The sequence below is a fragment of the Chenopodium quinoa genome, unplaced genomic scaffold (genome assembly GCF_001683475.1).
Source record: "Chenopodium quinoa cultivar QQ74 unplaced genomic scaffold, ASM168347v1, whole genome shotgun sequence".
Lineage (NCBI taxonomy): Eukaryota > Viridiplantae > Streptophyta > Magnoliopsida > Caryophyllales > Amaranthaceae > Chenopodium > Chenopodium quinoa.
This window is the reverse complement of record NW_018742418.1, coordinates 8,083,764-8,106,429: the sequence shown is the minus strand read 5'-3', so window position 1 is coordinate 8,106,429 and position 22,666 is coordinate 8,083,764. Positions and strand designations below refer to the sequence as shown.

The 22,666-nt window shown below is 36.7% G+C and overlaps 1 protein-coding gene across 2 annotated transcripts; it reads right to left on the bottom strand.

Annotated features, from left to right (window-relative positions):
* Positions 1-10,188: 10,188 nt before the first annotated feature.
* Positions 10,189-20,363, bottom strand: LOC110712509 (TATA box-binding protein-associated factor RNA polymerase I subunit B-like). Of its 2 annotated transcripts, XM_021890982.1 has the most exons (8): positions 19,645-20,363; positions 18,230-19,051; positions 17,963-18,090; positions 14,205-15,673; positions 12,445-12,528; positions 12,267-12,342; positions 11,993-12,096; positions 10,189-10,446 (listed from the first exon to the last, which is right to left on the bottom strand). In XM_021890982.1, exons 1-4 carry the CDS (start codon positions 20,150-20,152, stop codon positions 15,053-15,055), a joined length of 2,079 nt encoding a protein of 692 aa, XP_021746674.1. In that variant the 5' UTR covers positions 20,153-20,363; the 3' UTR covers positions 10,189-10,446; positions 11,993-12,096; positions 12,267-12,342; positions 12,445-12,528; positions 14,205-15,052. The 2 variants fall into 2 exon arrangements, with proteins under 2 accessions (XP_021746674.1, XP_021746667.1); XM_021890975.1 differs by lacking the exons at positions 12,267-12,342; positions 12,445-12,528.
* Positions 20,364-22,666: the final 2,303 nt, after the last annotated feature.

Below are 22,666 nucleotides of genomic sequence, written 5' to 3'. Positions count from 1 at the left end.
AATACATGAACATGTACCAAATTACGTGTATACGGAGTAAGCAGTAATTGGTTATGCTGAAATACATTAAAGTATGTGGAATATTGATTTGGCTGCTTGCTTGCTGCAAATTAAATAAATAAACATGATGGCCCATATTTATTGCATCCTAAATCACTACTCGTAGTAGTACTGATGTGTTATTTATCATAATAGTATATCCTGTTTGCTTCTGTATCTTCACCCCTCTCATGTGAATTATTTGTGATTGTCTTGTGACATTTTGCATTTTTAAATTTGAATTTCAGTTACCTACCATACATGTTCAGATTTCAGGATTTTAATATTTTCACTTGTTCAAATAGTTACCTCATTGTAAATTGGAGTTTTGGATTTTAATAAAACAATGTTTATTCAAATGTTTTTGTAAAAAAAAAAAGTGTTTAAATACGTAAAATTAAGATAAGTTTTACATTTAGATGAGTAAAAGACAGGTGATACGGATTACTCAAATAGGTAAAGAAATGGCCATATAAAAAAGAGGTTAATAGGCAAAAACCATTTATAAAACGTCAACTTCTATTTAGTTCTAGGTATTTCTTCTGTTTGTTTTCAATGGCAACGTTAGGTATTTTACGTTGCGTTTGTTAATGCTCATTTGTTTTATTTTTTTATTTTTTACTATGAATATCTTTAATTACAATTTATTACAATTATAAAAGGATGAATGAACTATGTAAATATTATTTTAATCTAACAAAATCCTACGTAATTATATTTTTCATAACATACAAACAACAAAAGAGGATCAAAAGAGTGTGGTGTGTGAATAGTGAAACACTGGAAGGTCTGAACTAGCCCAATGCAATGGTCAAAAGAGAACTCTTAGAATTATAAAATTGATAATCCATTTACTAGAATCACCATATTATTGTTTTTTAATAATAAACTACTGTACTTTGGAATCTTCATAACAACTTATAATCTGATCTGACTGCAGTGTACGAGTCGTAGACTATAGCGAAGTTAATCATATATACAACGTCTTTTTTTTTTTTTTTTTTTCGGAAAATCATTTATACTACTTAACTGAAATAGTGAGTTAAATAGTTGCAATAGATTTTCCAACAGAAATTCAACATATTTCCTTCCGTTTCGCATTAGTTGCAACACTTTTTATTTTCGGTCGTTTCATATTAATTGCAACACTACTATATTTGGAAAGGACCCACCATTATTTTATAATTTCTCTCTTCCACTAACCTCATTTTCACAAATATTTTATTATTTCTCTTTTCTACCAAACTCACTCACATTACATTTTTTAGTATTTCTATTTCTTACTAATAATACTTTATATTATACGCCTATAAACCTAATCTATAATTTTCTTAAACTATGAGTCAAACCTACTGTTGCTACTAATGCGAAACGAAGGGAATACAACATCTGTTGTGCGACAGCGGAAGCAAAGGTCGAAAACAAACAAGAAAACAATAAAGAAATTCAATGCAAACAATAAGAACAACACCAAGAATTTACGTGGTTCACTATCGATGTGATAGCTACGTCCACGGGCACCGAGATCGAATGATTTCACTATAAACTGCAAAGATTACAAAGATGATTCTTGTATTTCTCAAGAACGGCTCTCACTCTCTCTCTCTTCACCCTTATACTAATATTAGGGAGGTTTTATATTAATCCCTAAAATAAAAGATACTTGGGCAAAAAAGATAACATAAAAGATAACTTTAAATCGTAAAATCCGCGTCTCCGCATTTTTCCTTCTCCGCCCGGTCAGACCGGGCAAGGTCTGCCCGATCGGGCGCGAGAAGAAAACTCCATACGAATGCTTCAACGTATCCAACCCCCACCGCCCGGTCAGACCGGGCAAGGTCTGCCCGATCGGGCGAAGGCTCGCCCGGTCGGGCGCGAGAGCAGCTTCTTCAACGAATTTGCCAGGCACCTCTTCTTCTTCCGCCCGGTCAGACCGGGCAATGTCCGCCCGATCGGGCGGACAAAGCTACGAAGTACGAGTCACCTAATATACTTATCAACAATCTCCACCTTGACGAGAACTCGTAGTCAGCAAACAACCCCATCAAGACATAGTGAAAAAACATCTCAAGCCAAACCCGATGCAGGACTCATGCATAAGCCATACATCCCGATAAGTCTTCAACCAAGACCCATCACATACTCGTCTCCAAGTATAACAACTCATAATGCTCCACCTGCATCACAAGCCCCGGGCAAGCTCCACCTTAAGGCCAACACACCTACACCAGGAGCTCCCCAACTTCGCCCCTCAGGGCCTACTACATCACGTAGTAATCAATATTTAGCAAGTCTAAGCAATGTTTAAACTTGCTAAACGGAACAGGCTTAGTGAAGAAATCAGCCGGGTTGTCAGCAGTCCCAATCTTCTTCACCTTAATCCTCTTGTCAGTACGTAAGAAATGATACCTGACATCAATGTGCTTCGTCCGATCATGGTGTACTTGATCTTTAGCTAAGCAAATCGCACTTAGACTATCACAATACACTGTAGCAAAATCCTGTGCAATACCCAGTTCACCTACTAGGCCTTTGAGCCAAATAGACTCCTTAGCTGCAGAAGTTAGAGCCATATACTCAGCTTCAGTAGTTGACAACGTAACTGATGACTGCAATGTAGACTTCCAACTAACCACAGAACCACCCAAAGTGAACACATAACCAGTCACAGACCTCCTGGTATCCACATCAGCTGCATAATCAGAATCACTGTACCCAGTGACCAAGCATTCCTTACCATTCCCGTACACAAGACCAATATCAGCTGTCCCTCTCAGGTAGCGAAAAATCCTTTTCACCCCTTGCCAGTGTTCCCTCCCAGGTCGAGCCATAAACCTGCTTACAACACTAACAGCATGCGCAATATCCGGCCTAGTACAGACCATAGCATACATCAAACAACCAACCGCGTTTGCATATGGAACTCTAGACATATAAGACAACTCCTCCTCTGATTGAGGTGACATAGACAAAGACAACTTACAACTAACAGTAGTTGGCGTACTTATAGGCTTCGATTTTTCCATCCCAAAACGAGACAGAATCTTTTCAATGTAGCTTTTCTGAGTCAAGAAAAGCTTACCTCTAGCCCGATCCCTGTAGATCTCCATACCCAAAATCTTCCTAGCTGCACCCAAGTCTTTCATGTCAAACTCCGAGTTAAGCATCTCCTTTAATCTAGCAATATCAGATTTATTCTTTGTGGCAACCAACATGTCATCAACATATAACAAAAGATAAATCATGGAACCATTATCCAGCTTACTATGATACACACAGCAATCATATGAATTCCTGTCAAAACCTTGTGAAACCATAAAAGAATCAAACCTTTTGTACCACTGTCGGGGGGATTGCTTAAGTCCATACAATGACTTTAGCAATCTGCAGGCATAGTGTTCCTTTCCAGGAACTTCGAATCCTTCGGGCTGCTTCATCAGAATCTCCTCCTCCAAATCGCCATGAAGGAAAGCCGTTTTAACATCCAACTGCTCCAGCTCAAGATCAAAATGTGCTACAATTGACAATAACACACAGATAGAAGTATGTCGAACCACAGGTGAGAATATCTCAACAAAATCAACCCCTTCTACCTGACTGAACCCCTTAGCAACTAGCCTAGCCTTAAAACGTATTTGCTCAGTTTCCGACAACCCTTCTTTCTTCTTGTAAATCCATTTACAACCCACAAGCTTCCTCCCTTCCGGTACTTTTACCAGTTCCCACACTCTGTTCTTGTAAAGAGACTGCATCTCTTCACCCATTGCGGCAAGCCATTGCGCAGACTCACTACAACTAATTGCTTGTTTATATGTGGCAGGTTCAAATGACTCTACATCATCAGCTACACTCAATGCATAACCTGTCATCGCATCAACACAGCAATTTCTTCCCTCCATCTCTTCAATCAATCTAACAGGCTTCTTGATAACTCGTTTAGGCATCTCAAGAATGGTGTCAGGTTGACTAGATGACCCCTGATTAGATTGCTCCACCTCATCCCCAGAGTTAGAATGAGTAGGAGTAATCTCAGGTTCAGGAGTACCCGGCACTGGAACATCAGCATCATCATCAATATATTGTACCCGAGGTAAATCAGCAATGGTAGACTGATGTACCTCAAGTACCCCATCTGTCTGTAATAAATTGTCTCCTTCCCTTCTCAAATCTGAAATCTCTGCATTTTTAATTGAATACATGGTGTTTTCATCGAAAGTAACATCCCTACTAAGAATGACCCGACCCTCCGAAGGTGAAAAAATTCTAAACCCCTTCACACCATCCCCGTACCCAACAAAACACCCCTTCTTGGCTCGTGGATCCAGCTTACCCTCAATAACATGATAATAAGCAACACAACCAAAAATCTTCAAATTCGAAAAATTAGGCAGCTTACCACTCCAGATCTCAAACGGAATTTTGGAATCAATTCCAGAATGAGGACCCCTATTAATGACATAACAAGCTGTTAACACAGCTTCACTCCAGTACCTCCTCCCAAGCCCTGCATTAGAGAGCATGCATCGAACTCTCTCTAGCAGTGTCTGATTAACCCGTTCTGCTACACCGTTCTGCTGTGGTGTCTTCCTGACAGTATGATGCCGACCTATACCCTCATCTGCACAGAACTGATTAAACTCGTCTTTGCAAAACTCTAGCCCATTGTCCGTTCGTAGCTTCTTGATCTTCCTTCCTTGTCGATTTTCCACCAAAGCTTTCCATTGCTTGAAAACTTTGAAGGCCTCATCCTTTGACTTAAGCAACCTAAGCCATGTGTATCGGGACTTGTCATCAACAAATGACACAAAATAGTGCTAACCTCCCATACCTTCAACTCTAGATGGACCCCAGCAATCTGAATGGATGTAATCGAGCACTGCATCAGTAATGTGAGCACCCTTGCTGAACTTTGACCTGTGTTTCTTACCAAACACACAATGCTCACAAAATTCAAGGTTGGCAACCTTGACCCCGGATAGAAGACCCCTCTTGGACAATAGCTGCATCCCCTTCTCCCCCATATGACCAAGCCTCATGTGCCAAATCTTAGTCATCTCCTGGTGAGATACAGATGCGCAAACCGCAGAACTAGGCAGTGTAACACCCTCAAAAACATAGAGGGTGTTCCTTTTGATACCCTTAAGTACCAACTCAGAACCTCTGAAAATACACAACTCCCCATCTGAAAACACACCATTGTACCCCAATTCATCCAGGGTACCCAATGAAATCAGATTCTTTCCTAAAGCAGGAACATGCCGTACATTAGTCAAAGTTAACCTCCGCCCATCAACAGTCCTCAACCTCATGGAACCAATACCTGTGACCTTACATGGAGCATTGTTACCGACTATAACCATACCCCCATTGCGAGGTTCATATGTATCAAACCAATCTCGACGTGGACACATATGGAACGAACACCCCGAATCTAGAACCCAGTTATCAGATAAATCATCAGACCTAGCAGAACTGACTAATGCTAAATCTTCCTCTGAATTATAGCTCTCATTCGGTTTCTCTTCAACTACAGCAGCCTGGGACTTGTTTTTCCTCACCGGACAATTATTCCTAAAGTGACCCGGTTCTTTACAGTAATAACATGTTTTAGTAGTAGTTTTACTAGATCCATCCTTGCCGTTTCCAGCACCCGACCCAGCATTGTTCCCCTTGTTAAACCCCTTATTCTTTTTAGACTTTCCGGACTTAACAAATAACCCACTACCATTATCCCCATTATCACTCGTAGCTTTCATTCTGAGTTCCCTAGTATGAAGTGCTGCCTTCACTTCTTCTAAGGTTATAGAATCCTTACCAACAACAAAAGACTCTACAAAATTCTCAAAGCTAGACGGTAGAGATACAAGTAAAATCAACGCAGCATCCTCATCATCAATTTTAACATCTAAATTACGTAAATCAAGCAAAATAGAGTTAAGTTTTTCTAGATGTTCCCGTAAGGAAGTACCTGACTGCATCCGGAGGCTAAACAACCGCTGTTTCAGTAATAATTTGTTGGTCAACGACTTAGTCATATACAATGACTCCAGCTTCAGCCACAATCCAGCCGCCGTTTCCTGATCAGCAACCTCCGTGATGATTTGATCATCAAGACTAAGTAATATGGTAGAGTGTGCCTTCTCTTCCATAACTTCTAACTGCGAGTCAGTCGGTCCGTCTCCTGACTCCGAAGTAGTACTCTTTGGAGCCAACGGACGCCATATCTGCTGTTGTTTTAACAGAGCCTTCATCTTAATTTGCCATAGCCCGAAACTATTTTTCCCGGTAAACTTCTCAATTCTTATTGTTGAATCTCCTGCCATTGTTATCTTCAAGAAACTCTCCAAGGATTGAACCTGAGCTCTGATACCAATTGTTGTGCGACAGCGGAAGCAAAGGTCGAAAACAAACAAGAAAACAATAAAGAAATTCAATGCAAACAATAAGAACAACACCAAGAATTTACGTGGTTCACTATCGATGTGATAGCTACGTCCACGGGCACCGAGATCGAATGATTTCACTATAAACTGCAAAGATTACAAAGATGATTCTTGTATTTCTCAAGAACGGCTCTCACTCTCTCTCTCTTCACCCTTATACTAATATTAGGGAGGTTTTATATTAATCCCTAAAATAAAAGATACTTGGGCAAAAAAGATAACATAAAAGATAACTTTAAATCGTAAAATCCGCGTCTCCGCATTTTTCCTTCTCCGCCCGGTCAGACCGGGCAAGGTCTGCCCGATCGGGCGCGAGAAGAAAACTCCATACGAATGCTTCAACGTATCCAACCCCCACCGCCCGGTCAGACCGGGCAAGGTCTGCCCGATCGGGCGAAGGCTCGCCCGGTCGGGCGAAGGCTCGCCCGGTCGGGCGCGAGAGCAGCTTCTTCAACGAATTTGCCAGGCACCTCTTCTTCTTCCGCCCGGTCAGACCGGGCAATGTCCGCCCGATCGGGCGGACAAAGCTACGAAGTACGAGTCACCTAATATACTTATCAACAACATCAAATAATAAATTATTACACTTACAAATAAATTATCTTAATTTCCGTTTCAAATGAGATCAAAATTATCCTACACTTTATTATTTTTATAGAAGTACAATATCTCTTTTATAACCTCAGCTCAACACCATAATTAGGAAACTCAAAGAAATTTCAATTTGTATCATTCTTCTTTTATTCTTTACAACTATTACAATTCGACCATTTAATTCATTATTGGCATGCCCCTAGGTTGAATTGTATACTCGAGGAGACAAAATTAGACTCTACATTTGTAGTTTGAGACAGGCTCATATCATAAGACAAAATAAAATTCACCCTATAATTATTTACTATTCAATTATACTACTTCATACTTATATATGGAGTATTGAACATTTGTACATGTTACTTTTATCGTATCATAGTTCATACAATCGTAATTTACATAAGAATTAGACCTGTTTTGTTCACCTTATTTTCACTTATTTCAAATCTAATAAGTTTAGATAAGTTCAGTTAACTTATAGGATTTGTTTCGTTCCTACTTTAAAGGAGTTGCAGACCCGGTTGCTGATAAGTTCTGATAAGCTCAGTTTTGGAAAAATAAGTTCTGATAAGTTCATTTCAGGAAAAATAAATTCTGATAAGGGTTACCCAAGATCTAATTACAACTAAAATAAGTTTTAAATAAATTCAGTTAAATTTAGATAAGTTCAAATAAGTTCAATTAAGTCAAAAAAAGTAAAAATCAAGTAAATAGAACACATCCTTACTCTACGACAAAATGAGGAAACTTAAGACAGTAATTTCCCTTGTAATAGAAGGCAAAGTGGCCAGTATAGCTAAGAAGCATTTTACAACACTTTAAAATTATGAATACTCTGTATATATTTGCATGGACCATAAATAAAATAAAAAATAGAGATATACAATTAAGCTTACTTATTTCATCCTTCGTGCTCCCTAAGACGGGAACATTTCACCAGTAAATTAAAATAAGATTTGGTATCTTCTTTTACAATGGAGTTTTTTGCGATATGTAGTGGATTAGTAGTAATAACACAGAAAAAATGCAATCATTATATAACATTATAAAATAAATTATCTAAAAGAGGTAATAAATCAAATTAAATTATATTAATTTAAAATATCTGATCTTAGAAGACAAGTTGCCTTTTTCTTTAATTAGGAATTATATATAGAGATGACATGTGTCGAAATTTTGTTGGTTATTAAGTCGGTAAACACTATCTGATTGCCCATCTAGAAGATTATAATGAAAAATTCAATATTGAAATGATTAAATATGAATTCTAATTTGATGATCATTGGTATTGAGCATAGTAGTTGACAACTTGTAAACCAATTGAGGGATATCACTTAAATCAAATTACTATGGTAGCTAGTCACGTCAATTTTTGTCAATCGTGTCATCGTCTTGTAATCCTACTCTGTTTTTTTTTCTTTTTTTCTTTTTTGTCATTGTTTATAGTTTCTTCAACCAAGTTTTAAAGTTAGTTATCACGTTATTAATTTAAATATATTAATCATATACAATAAATAAGAATAACAATATAAGTATATGATGATAAATAAAACAAGGGAGTATATGTGTATAATACGTATTTTAAATAGTAAATTACTAGAATTGTATGCAAGTCAATAGTTTATCATGTATCCTCACTCTCAAAGTGTCTAATAGCTAATTTAGGTTAGGTTAACAAGGAGTTCTTACCCATTAGGGCAGTTCTCCTTGCCTTTAAAAAAGCTAATTTACCCTTTAATAGAATAGAGATAGATAGTATGAAATATAGTACTTAAACCCATTTTTCAGAATCCAAAGTATCAATATTATATAAAGGTCAAGTTAAATTAATCAAGTATCTTAATTTCGGTTCAACAAACATAAGTTCAGTTCAGTAACAATAATTTCAGTGCAGTAAAAATCAGTAACTTTAAAGAAGAAATATAACAGAAAATCAGTTAAAATAATTTCAGTTCAGCAAAAATAATTTCAGTTCAGTAAAAATAATTTAAGTTCAGCAAAATAATTTCAGTTCAATAAAAATAATTTCAGTTAAGCAAAAATAAGATGAAGTGAACAGGGCCTAAGATAAAAATGATGATCGATTAAGATATGATGGAGCTTCAATTACAGCACAAGCTAATAAATCCCAAGAGTTAATACTAGAATCAATGAAGTTTTATGTAAGTAGTACATACTTCGAACTCGTACTTCCTAATGAATTTACCTATTATGCTAAATTTGTTGTTACTTAATGGTTTTTTTTTTGAAAGAATACTTTATGGTTTTTAAGTGATAAACATTAAATTGTTGATAAATTGCTTAGATGGTGGTATTAGATGCACTTTCTTTGTTTTTTAAAAAGAAATTAGAGCTCAAATACAAGTATACTGGTAATGGTTGGAATAGAGTTAAGTTGCAAGCGACGTTTCTGCATTTATGTTATGTGGCAGTGATCTCATGAAATTGTATGGTGAGTTACAGAGTTCCATCAATCTTTCATAATACACCAGTTTATTATACTATTATATGTAGTACTCCATATATTTATTTTTTAAAAAAGAAAGTGAAATTCTGAATTAAAATAACTTTTTTTTATGGTACTAAATTTCATGTCCGAAACTTTTCTAACATATCTGAATTAATGAGAGCAGTTTGGTGAACTGTGAAAGTATTGCGTATGTTACTTATACAAACAAACAAGTTACAACATACAAGTATAAGAACATGGCCAAACTTATCATGTACTTTTTTTTGGTTCTAGACACTTGAAACCCTTTTCCATTACCACGAACTTTTTTTAGTCTGTTTTGGGTAATAATGCAACTAATATTTTATAATTTATTTTTGGGACAAACGTTTGTAGATTTTTATAAAAACTTGTTATAAGTTGTAATGATCCCAATTTATTGTTTAGTTCTGGTTACAAATATACATTTATACAATCATTTTAGAAAACAACATTACTGTTAATTGTGACGAGTTTCAAAATTGTTCTTCCTAGCTTCATCAGTTGTTTACAGATCTAACACCGCGAGAATAACTCAAAATCTCTTAAAAGGGTATAATGTCAGCCACAGATCATAAAGAAGAGAACAAATAAAATAGATGTCACATATCTTCAGGGCACTTATAGTCATCAAAAAAAGAATGCAGTCTTAGCAGTAAAATCCAGGATAATGAAGTAGTACGAATAAACCAGTAGAATTCACATTTATTTAACTCATCCACAGCCAACACAAATCAAGTAGCCGTGGTCAATGGGAGCTGTCAACTGAAACTGGTAAATTGCTGATACAAAGTTGCTGAACCACATTCGATGATTATAGCTCCATATCGAGTAAAATGTTGGATGACTTGATAATCTTGTGGCTGTGAACCCAGGTGGTGCCTGAGAACAAAGATGAGTGAAAAAACTTGCAAAAGACCGAAAGTATAAAGTACATAATCTCGCTTTTAATTAGAGTAGTTACAGCAGTACAGATCTTGAAGGGAGATTAGTGCAAGCTTGGATTATTGAAGGGGAGGGGGGGGGGGTGTTATCACGCTAGTATTAAGGGTACATTGCCCAAAGGGTGGATAGAGAACTATTATGCTCATAATGGGCGTTGTACTGGTATACTTGTATTTCCCCAAGGTTGGTATAAAACTTTTACTCTCAGGGTGTCAATTCCCCACCCCTTGCTCCTTCCTTAACCACACAGCCGCCACCACCGCCACCGCCACCACCATCACCACCACCACCGCCAACCACCTCTTCAATTTCATAGGCAACTCTTACAGAGATACAGGACACATTTGCCACAGAAAAGAATTCCTCAGAATATCTGACATATTTTTTCAATTTTCTGAACATGAACACTGCATCGTTCTTGACTAAAAAGTACTAAAATCAACAGGTAAAGAGTATAAGAACCTTAGTGAATTAATCAGAAATCTGAAGCAAATCTCGGGCATAATGGCAATCCAACAAGGTTCAAATCAAGTATATTCAAGATTACACGAGCAATCTTTAGTCTTTCAAAGTATCTTAGGCAAAGCCCATGGAACAGGGATTCGGTCCATCCTGCCAGTGAAAACAACCAACCCAAGGTGTGCAATGAGAGCAACAATAGATCAATTCAACAAAGAATACTCCTATCAGGTTTATATTGATAAAACCCGCTCACATAATCAAGCATGAGACTGTTATGGATCCACATACGGCCCAGACCCAGATGGCCCACAATCCAATACGGGTTTATACAAGGAGGCCCAGGGTTGACAAAAGGGTTGACAAAGATCATAACAGGAAGTAAAAAGGGACAAGAAGAACAGTAGACTTTGGTAGCAAGCCAAATATGGAAAGAAGACAAGAAGACAACTGATTTTCCTTGGTGCCATGGCCACTGCACCTTGCTATGCTTTTGTAGGCTAGAAGACAACTTTAATTAATATTAGGGCATTGTATTTGCTTGAGAGTAGCTGTAGTATATCAGGCATTTTGTTTAGCAGTAGCAACCATCCAGAAATTGAGTGATTGATGTGAGATTAGTAGCCTCAAGCTACCATGAGAGTTATAGCCTAAAGCTATATTTATCTTCCTATCAATACTCAAGCTTTTGCCTTAAATTCGTATAAATTAGTGTGATTGTGACTGTGCAAAATCTGGTCCATAACACAGACCTGACAGAGAACATATGTTTGTTAAGATTTAAGCCTTAAGCCCAGTTAGAATCATTTCCACAAATACATCGTATACTTTAATTTGGTTTAAGAATCAGGATGAGTATATGACAGCTTGGAATCAGAATGAACTTGCACTTAGAACTACTGGAGACATGAATGCTATTTAACATTAAAAAGAGAAGAACATAGTAAAAAAAAAATTAAAAGAAAGAAAAAATTAATCAAGGAACGACAAAGCAATAACTTAGCACCTGAACCAAGTCACTTACCCATACACAGCTAAGACACTACAGAACCGATATCAAATGCATAAGCAACTGTTTAAATTTGCCTTGATGTGAAGAGCATTATTCGATATACAGGCTACACAAATCTGCATAAAAGATGGAAGAGATTAAACAGTATTGAACACACTTAATAAAACCTATATGAGGGTTATAAGCTATAAAGTATCAAAGAAGAAATGCCAAATACTAATTCCTCTAGGAAGATGTAGTATAAACACAAAATAGCAAGTAATCAGGAATTCAAATATTCTATTACCTTCATGCAGTCAAGCATCACATAACCGATGTTTTAGCTTAAATGAAATTAATTATTCACTCGCATATTTCAAAATCTGAAGTTTAAAAACAGAATATTGTATTAGAAACTTGTGTATTTCTTCACCAAATGAGTAAATTCAAATAATCTAAACTTATGCTGAAGGCGTGAATCTCACATTTATTTTGGTGTATTGGTGTAAAAGGAACCCAAAGGATGCTGATGAAGAGGTCATAGGCACGACGACCACCACCACTCATCCCTATTTTACCAAATAAACTAGTTGTGATGCATATACGGAGTATATTACAGTTGAGAACAGGGAGAAGCTAAACCTGAATCATGGGCATTTTCTATTTGACATTACAAATCCCAACTCTATGTCATTCCAATGAAACAAATACCCCACAAATGTTTGCAACCTCACAAATATCAGCATCAGTTTGTGCATAAACAACCAGCTTGGTAATGCCGGTGATTTCTAAAAATATAAGGACTTAAAAGCAGTATGCAAAGTGTTTGACAATTAGCCTGCTTATGGAAAATTTGGGAACTCCTTAAATTGATTATAATGAGGTGTTTGACAATCAGTATGCTTAAGACAAATTTGGGAATTCTTTTCATTTATCATAATAAAAATCAAGGATACAATTAATTGCAACACCCTAAAACACAAGGCAAGCCACTGTCAAAAGAAGGAATATAAAAGACAAAGGGCAACATACTTGCAGCACAACACATATAGGTACGTTGGATGAGCATCATAAAGATAATGATGCTTGGCAAAGTCACTACACATAAGTTAGTTCAAATATGTTTTCAATTTTGCCACAAGAAAATGGATACAAGAAACATAACTTAGAATATAAATTACATGAAAACACAATTTTCAAATAAGTTAAAAATATAAAGAAGTTAGGTAAAAACTTAGGTATTTAACTTTAAGTTAAGTTGTAGTTTGGGTGCTCAACTTTCAAAAGTTTCAATTTGGGTACGCAAAATGAATGGAAGTCACAATTTGGCAAACCTCCATCTATTTGGTGTGTTTTCTGGTCTTTAGACATCTTTATAGTCCTTTTCTTTTATGGTTCCCTGTGTCTATCTCCAATGAGGTTAAAGTGAAAAGCATAGGAATTACTCTTGTGCCTTATTGTTATTCTCTTTGGATTATTCGATAGATACTCAGGCAACAATGTTCCCTCCTCTACGTAAGGGGGTAAGGTTGAAGTGACTGCCATGGTATATCACTCAGGCAACAATGCTACCTCTGTAATTTTTTTTTTTTGGGCGGGCGGGCGGGGGGGGGGGGGGGGGAGGAGGGGTTTGGTCGTCCCCCAGCCATAACTTTCTCAATAGAAGTCTCCGGTCAACCGTCAGGAAGGATCTGCCCATAATCAGTCCTAATCCAAAACCTTGATAAATTAGGGTTTTAGGTGGAGGGAGGTTAGAGATCAGGAAGCGGGTAGATAAGTACTGGTGAAGAAAATAACCATCTGTAGGGTTATTACTTGGAGAAGAGGCAATTGATAACAAAGCAGGCTTTCTTTTTTATGAAAACAAAGATCAAAACCAAGCATGAGGCATGTCCATAGAGAAATCTATTGTACATTACTAATTAAAATTTGTTACAGTAGCATTGCCATACTCCACTTTATAGTAATATATAGATATAGATAAAGAAACAAAAGCAGAAGCAATTACATCCATAATCAATGTCAAACCGCTAACCACCTAAACACATGAAGGGTAAGGGCTACCTATGAGATAGAAATTGAATCATTTGGTCTACTCGCTATGAATATAGCAAAGCAAGGAACAAAACAAATAATATTCTCCCCCCCCCCCTCCAACCCCAACAAACCAACAAAAAAAAAAAAAAAAAAAAAATCACCAATTAACCACCTTGAGCATATTAATGAGTTGAAGAGAATTGTATACCAGAAAATTTTGTTGCAAGCCTTCCAGCATATCACTATGTCTTGCTAAAACAAGAGTCCTAAGTCCATGACTCTTGCCTCAAAAATCAAAGACTTCTCACTGCTCTTTCCTCACTAGCTTGCAAGCTTCCTTGATTACGGAAAACAACCCTTATCCACAAACCCAATGAGCCTAGAACACACAATCAGTGTTTATCCTTCATTGACATTTGACACGCTGAAAGGGGCTACCAAGAGTCACTGCCCCAGTCTGCACCATGCTGAACCAGAACCATTTATGCTTACTGCCTCTTGGTAATGTTGGTATGCTGCAAGATAGCTTACAGCCAGCCGAACCATAACAAAAGACTGTCTCACAGTGTCCTCGTGCAGTTCATGATAATCATCCACCCAAAACCCTACACAACTGTAGCAAATCTGCACACTTCTGCTGCCTGCTGTACATAACAAAAGACCATCTCAAAGTGCACTCATGTAGTTCTCTGATATTTATCCCCCCAAAACGCAACGCAACTGTAGCAGCTCTGGAAAACTCTGCAGCCTGACCAATCTGCAGCTGGAGACTGTTTCTCTTCAAGCTTGACCTGCACAAAACCACCCTCACACCACACCTTTTCAACACTAGGATAGTAAAAGACAGCAGGGATATCTCACTTGATTGCGCACACTGGGAAACCTCTTCTAGATATTCATTCTTGTAAGCAAACACTGGAAAATTGTCTCTAGCTCTCACTAATGACTGCTGACGACTTCATTAGCTGATGATCCCCAAAGTCCGGCAATTTTTCCCATCAACAAAGAAAGAAAGTACCTCTCTACCACACACAAAATGGCTGGGCAGACCAAAAATTATATACTAATGTTAGATAAATTAACAGATTCATCTTCTGAATCATCCACATTTTCAACAGGGCCTCCAGAACATTTTTCCACCAAACTATGATCAATCCACTTTTCAATCCATCCCAATCTTCTTTCTAGACTGAGTATACCGATATGCATAATACGAATATCAACCTGGACCACTTTTGCACATGCTCTAAGTAGGATATAGTAATCAGCATGGGCAACGTAACCTAAAGAACCATCACCCCTCTTCCGTGAATAGTGCAGGTGGTCACGTCTCTTGACTTCCACCCTTGGTGGTATGTAACAGAAACGGTGTTCTTCCATATCTATTTTCAGATATTTAAGAGCTATATCTTCCAAATTTTGAGATGAAGCGTCATCTCTATCCATAGTTGCTGGAAATTGACATGTTTGTGAACTTTGCTGAGTATTATCAGCACTTGGATCCCAGTTGTGGCTGTTATAGTTAGACTGAAACCCACTATCAGCTGCTGGAGAGCTGGAAATTTCTTTATCTCTATGCTTCTTGCTGTCCTTTGATGGGGTACTGAAAAATTTATCATTGTCCCTTGACCTCTTCTGATTTGATCCAGATTCAAACTCCCCAGATGTTTTAATGTCCTGAAGAGAACTTCCTTGTTAATAAAAATACAATGATTCTTTCAAAAAAAAAAAAAAAAAAAAAAAAAAAAGATAAAAGAACAAAGATGTACAATATATTCTCAGTATATTCATCACAATAGAAGTGACTTAATTCAATAAAGAAACCAAATTTCTACCGTCTACCAGACTACCAGTTACTAATGCTAGTTACCACTTACCAGTTGGCAAAAACAAGAATTCACAGCGAATTCTAAACTACTGGAAAATCTGGACCACCTTACAAATTGTTCCCATATATGTTTAAGCATAGGCAAACAAATGGAAGCCCAAAGCATAACATTGTGGCACACACATTACAGACTTGAGGCACCACGTTCTGCAAGAATACTTATAAATCATTTAAACCATGTTTGTTTTGACTAGTAAAATAATAGCTACTCTCACCTCCATCCCTCAATTTATTCACACTTACTTAGCACTCCATTAAAACTCTTATATTAATTTGTATACCCTTTTTTTGTTCTTACTTTACACAACCATTTCTTTTTTTCTGCCCACTTTTATTTAATCAATATTCTGGATATATTCCATTTTTTGTGGACAATTCCTTATGACGATTCATGTTAGCTGACCCCAAATCATTTTGGGACTAACGCCCTGTTATTGTTGTTGTTGTTACTTAATAAGGGTGTCCTGAATTGTTTCACATTTCTCATTGGGGGTAAAAATCACCTATTTAATTCCCCAAAATACCCTTAGGGGTACAAACATTAACTCATATTTATCTCTCTCTTTCAAAGTATGCCATATGCTCCACTGACCACCTTCCATTTAAAAATATTTAAACAATCACATGCTCCTTATTATTTGATAGGATACCTCACCCATATCAAAGCTTGAATATATGTACCAAACCCTTCTGTAAAAAAAAAAAAAAAAAAAAAAAAAAAAAAGAGTTGAAGGGAGTATTATAATGAAATATTCACATTCATTCTACCAAAGTAATTGAGCTATTATTAACTGAATTAATTCAGAAGGGCAAAAAAGGACTGAAGTGATGAATTCAGATCAGGTAGCTTGTTTTGGTGCACTGAGTCTTGCAATTCACCAAATACACTATGTTGCTGTGAAGAAGTCAGTGCTTCCATGTTAAATGTTCCTCTTTGTAAAAACTAAGCTCCAGGAGAATTAACTGCTCAATCGATGTTGTTCAGATTTTTCCAAAGAATTGAATTCTTAGAAGTATCCAACACAAATGCAGAAATCATTGCAAATTTCCCTATTGTGTTTCAAAGATCCCACCCAAGCATCCTTATCTATATTAGGTGTTGGATGAATGAAGAAGAAGGATTTGGCACGATATTGGAGTGTTAGAGTAACAAAGTATTCAAGCCATAGCACCAACCACTTCATGAAGGCATAAATCAGGTTAGCATTATCTAAGGGGCCGTTTGGTTCGCAAAGTGGAATCGGAATGGAATGGGGAAAGGGTATGGAGAAGAATGGAATGAAACCCTTGAAATTTAGGGTGTTGTTTGTTAAAAAAAAAAACAAAGAGAATGATTCCATGGAACCACCACCATTTAGGGTATTATTTTGACTTTTTTTTCTTCTGGAAATTGGTAGTTTGGAATTCCGGCGGCGACCAGCGAGGTCGGGGGAGGTGCAGCGAGGTCGAGGGAGTGCCGACGAAGGTGGAGCAAAGTCGGGGGAGGTGCAGCGAAGTCGAGGAAGTGCCGGCGAAGGTGGAGCGAAGGTCAGGGATCGCCGGCGAAGGTGGAGCGAAGGTCGGGGGAGGTGCAATGAGGTCGAGGGAGTGCCGGCGAAGGTGGAGCGAAGTCGGGGGAGGTGCAGCGAGGTCGAGGGAGTGCCGGTGATGGTGGAGCGAAGGTCGGGGATCGCCGGCGAAGGTGGAGCGAAGGTCGGGGAGAGCCGGCGAAGGTGGAGCCAAGGTCGGGGAGAGCCGGCGAAGGTGGAGCCAAGGTCGGGGAGAGCCGGCGACCATCCGCGAGGTTGGTGGGATGTGGCTATGGCGGTGGTTGGGGAAAGGGAATAGTAAAGGTAGGGGGGTGGAGAATGGGGATGGAATAAAAATGGGTAAACCCAAAAATAAAAATGGAGAAAGGGAATGACAAAAGTTGCAAAACAAACGCTTACAAAGGGAATCATTCCCATTCCCTTTCCCCATTACAGCGAACCAAACGACCCCTAAATAATAGAAATTAGTAAATCAAAGATAGTAGTAAATGCAGATATATATTTTGATAAAGAAAGGCTATGGCTTATCAGAAAAATTAATCAATGTACCTCTCGATTTTTCTCATAAAAATCCCAAAGTTCTTCTATAAAAGTAGGATCCTTGTATAATGGCTCGACACCAGCAAATACAACATCCTTGCAATACTGAAGATAGGTTGGTAAATCTTTGGAATATTCTGCCAAATCGAGAGAATAATAAAAGGGCAATGAGAAAGAAACAAAGCAAACAACACAACAAAACATAGATATATATTTGAAAGTAGATAACTAGGGCAGTGAATATTTTGTTATTTGAAAAAAGTGCTCCAACATTACCAAATTTATCACTCAAATCATCGTATTTCTTTTCGAGGTTGCGCAAAAGCTCAGTGCTATCAGATTCAAATTTATGAACAGACGACAAATTTGTCTCAGGTTCTCCACCCAAATTTGTAGATGCTTCTTCAGCCCCTTTCTTTGCATTGGACTTCTCAAAACTTGCTGCCTGACCATCCTTTGAAGAGACAATTGGAGGAGACAGAGTAGATTCCCACTTGCCAAAACCATTGAGATTATATAGAACCCTAATTGTGACAATCAGTATTGACATCACACAAACACGAGACGGAAGCTTTTCCTCACTTGCAGACAACCATAAATCAGGAGGCATTGACCACTCTTGTATGCGGCAGGCATATGGAAGAATTTTTTCCACAGGAAGAGATAACTGCTTTAGATAACGGTAAGCTATTCGGTAAAAGTTGACCGGAGGCAAATTCAGGCCTACAGATTGAGCTATAGATGCTGCCATCGACTCCAACTTCTGTAAAGGAAGTTGTTTAGGCTTAAACATAGAACTTGCTTTTAATGGACATACAACTGAAGCATGTTGATGGTATTTCTCAATCTGTATGATGGATTCAGCAATCTTAGGAAAAGCACCAAAATAAGGAAGCTTCCCTTCAATAGACCATTTTATAATGTCGGTTGGAAGAACCGGTTCTTTAGCAATATGACAGGCCAAATATGAAACAGCCAAGGAGCATGATAAGGGTATCGTTTTTTTCAAAGATCTAATCCATATGATTACCATACGTTCGTTATGCATATTTCGAGGCTCCTTTACACAATGGCTTCCGACTTGTAATCTCTTTTCACCTGAAAACAAAAACGAGGCCCTCTACATGAATACGTAGGCCAAATGACTAACTAATATATGGACAAATGTTGAAGTGCCTGAGAAAACAAAGGCTTCAAACAGAAACAGACTGGTCTCAACTTAAGCTTAATAATACATGAAATACCACCTAGCATATCAAATTACTCTAATTACTTTACATTCAAACCGCAAAACCAAAACTCTAATTACTCAAGCAGCACTAATCGACACTTATGCAACCATACTCAATTTAACTTATGAACCACACCCAAAAAATCAATCACTACACTATCTTCGGCACAAGTCAATATTCTAAGACACTCTCAAGATAACCAATGCAGTCATACCAATAAATCGATTGCTACACTATATATGGCACGAGTTAGTAGCACATAGAATTCTCAAGATAACAAATTGCAACCATACCCAATTAACTTCTCAAAATAACCAATGCAACCATAAATCAATCACTAAACTACATTCAATACAAGTCAATAGTATTAGACATTCACTAAATAATCAATGCAACCATACCCAAATCATCAACAGAACAAAAACATCAAAATTCACAAATAATAACAAATTTTTTTACCAGTTTCAGAATCCATGATAGTTTTATCAGCCCAGTCATCATCAAAAACCTTAGTAGAAGCAACAAAACGCAACCAAATAGAAGCAGCAATCCCACAAATCAAAGGAGTAACACCAAAATTCTGCACAAGAGATTCACACTGAAACTGAACCATCAACTGAAGACCCAAAACATATCTCTTACGAATAGCATTGTAGTAATCTTCTTCATTGAAATCACCCCTTTTAAGGGTCTTCCCAAAATCAGCAGGTTTAGTGGGACCCAGATGGGCGTCGTGGGGTTCATTGTCGGGGGCAGGAACAGGGACAGCGCGTCTGTGGGCGGCGTTGTAGGTGGCGCCGCCATGGATGCCTTTGTCGATGAAATCTTCGTCGGCGTTGGCGTTGTCGATGATGTCTGCGGCTTGAGAGTTGCAGTTGGTGCAGTAGAAGCGGCCATCGTCGTCCATGTAAAGGCCGAGGGAATCGCAAGTGCTGCATACCAATTTGCTTGGGTCGGTTTCCGCCATTGTTGGTGATGGTTTCTAAATTACCCAAAACCATGCAAATTCTGCAAATTGAGAAACTCTGGATTGCTAAGATTGGAGAAAGAATTTCAGTTGGTAGTTTGAGCGAATTCCAAACGATGAATGAATGAATCCTCTGTTAACTTAGCCTGATTTGAGTATTAAAGCTGGGGTTTTAGTGCTTTTTATTGTGTGTTGTTTTCGCTGCCTTTGATACGGAGTAGGCAGGGTTTAAAGGAAATCAATTTTGATACGGACCGGACCAAAGAAATAAGTTTGTTCTCTGGGTCGAGAAATTCTAAAAAGGGTATTCAATTCAGTCCGGTCCAAAGCCTTTCAAAATTCAGTCTTGTTTGTTTGTTTAAAATCTATCTATAGTATTAAGGCTGAGCAAAATTATCCAAAAATTCGAACCGTAATCGAATCGAAAATTAGGGTACCCGTTTCGATAACCATAACGGTTCAGGTATCTGATCTGATAATTTGTTATCTGGTACGATTATTGAGTATTGTTTTAAAATTAACGGTTACCCAATCCGATCCGACAAGCAATTTTTTCATTTTTTTTCCTACTTAAATCTATTTATCCAAAATCTAAACTCTTACTTTACTTCATAAATCACTTCATAATTTAAATGGTTAGTAATATTATAAGTAATTTGGTCATGATCATATGGTATTATTGTTAATTATTAGTGTTGAATGATATCATAATAACTAGATTATAAAGTCTAAATTTTCATTATTGGATAGCACATTGGGTACCCGATAACCGATTCAAAAATCCGGGTACCCGAACTTATCGATTCTGTTAATGGATATCATGTTTAGTGTTATTGGTTATCGGGTACCCGAACCAATAGTGTTAACGGTATGGGTATTCAACCCATACTCACCCCTAATTTATACTATATATTAAAAGACGTTCATAAACAAGCCTAAATGCCATGTTACTACTTATAAAAGAACAAAGTAACCCTGTAACACCGACCGAGTAACCCACATAACACCGACGAAATATCCCCTGTAACATTGACCGAGTAACCGCTATAAAAAATTCTCAGAAAAAAAAAAAAAAAAAAAAAAAAAACCTATAAAACTGACGAAATAATCCCTATACAGACTTATCACACTAGTTAACCAACCACATATAAGAATTTGTGCAAAACAATATATATTAAGTGATGAAGAATGCATATTGCAATTTTGCAAATCAAGCTATCATGTTAAAGAACTTTTTACTCGAATCAAGAATGCCCATCACGCTGGAAAATAAAATAAAGATGAGAATGATGTTAAGTTAATTAGCCATGTAAATAGCTTAAAGCCTTGAATGAAATGAGAGGGCATCATGATTCATGAAAATAGAGGGAATGAAAGAGCCAAAGAGAATCTACTTTAGGTAAAAAAAAAAAAAAAATTATATCTAGTGGACAATTTAATTTGTTTGATCAACTTATTGAATGGTGTAGATTTAGTGTTAAAAATGAATGATTATGATTATAAAGTTAAAGTGGCTATAAAAATTGTAGCCATTGCAAAATTGTTCTCAAAATTTATTACTCTGTATCAATAATCAATCAATAACTATATATATACGGAGTACTAAAAAACAAACCAGCAGCAATGACACGTGTTATCTCATGGTGTGTCTTTGGTTTTTTTTACCGAATCTATTAACTATTACTAAAACAAAACATGCTGATGTTATCAATTCCTAAAATGTCTTATGTGTCAAGCTCTCATTAAAAATTTCCCTCCAAATTTACATATGATGTCATCATTTTTTTATTTTTTTTTTTTGCCTTTTCATTTTATTTGCTATAAACTAAAACCAAGTAGGTATGAAACTAAATATTCGAACCTGACTTTGACATCAATATTGTTGTGCTTCCACTCTAAATGTATAAGCTCATTAGATAATGCAATATTTTATACGAAGTATATTTATTCTAACCATCATTTTAGTATATTTTCAATAACATAGTAAATATTATGATGTAGCATTAAATTTATAATCATTAAAAAAAATAAAAAAAAAAGGATGATGTGCATGTTTTTTTAAATTTTTTTTTTAAAATATTTATAGAGTAACAAACTTTATTTTTACAAAATAAAAAGCGAGCTAAGGCATGTTAAAAAGTTATCAACAACAAAAGATATAAAAGAAATATGAAAAAAATTGCTGATCACCACCGTGCAACGCGCGAGTACTAATCTAGTAAAATTCTATTAAAGAAACAAATCTTATACAAATATAATTCCCTAATCTTATACATTATAATAACTTAAAATAAAAAAAAAATTGACATATCTTTAACATAATATTTATATAGTTATAAAAAAAAACATTCTTAACATAATTTTGATCATTGTTTACATCATTTTATATCTAACATATCTTCTGTAACCCTTTATTTTGATCAAAATGTGTCAACTATATATTTAGATTTTTTTTTTGTTTGTAAAAAGCTAATTATAATGATAGTTTAATAATGATTATTGAAAATTACTGCA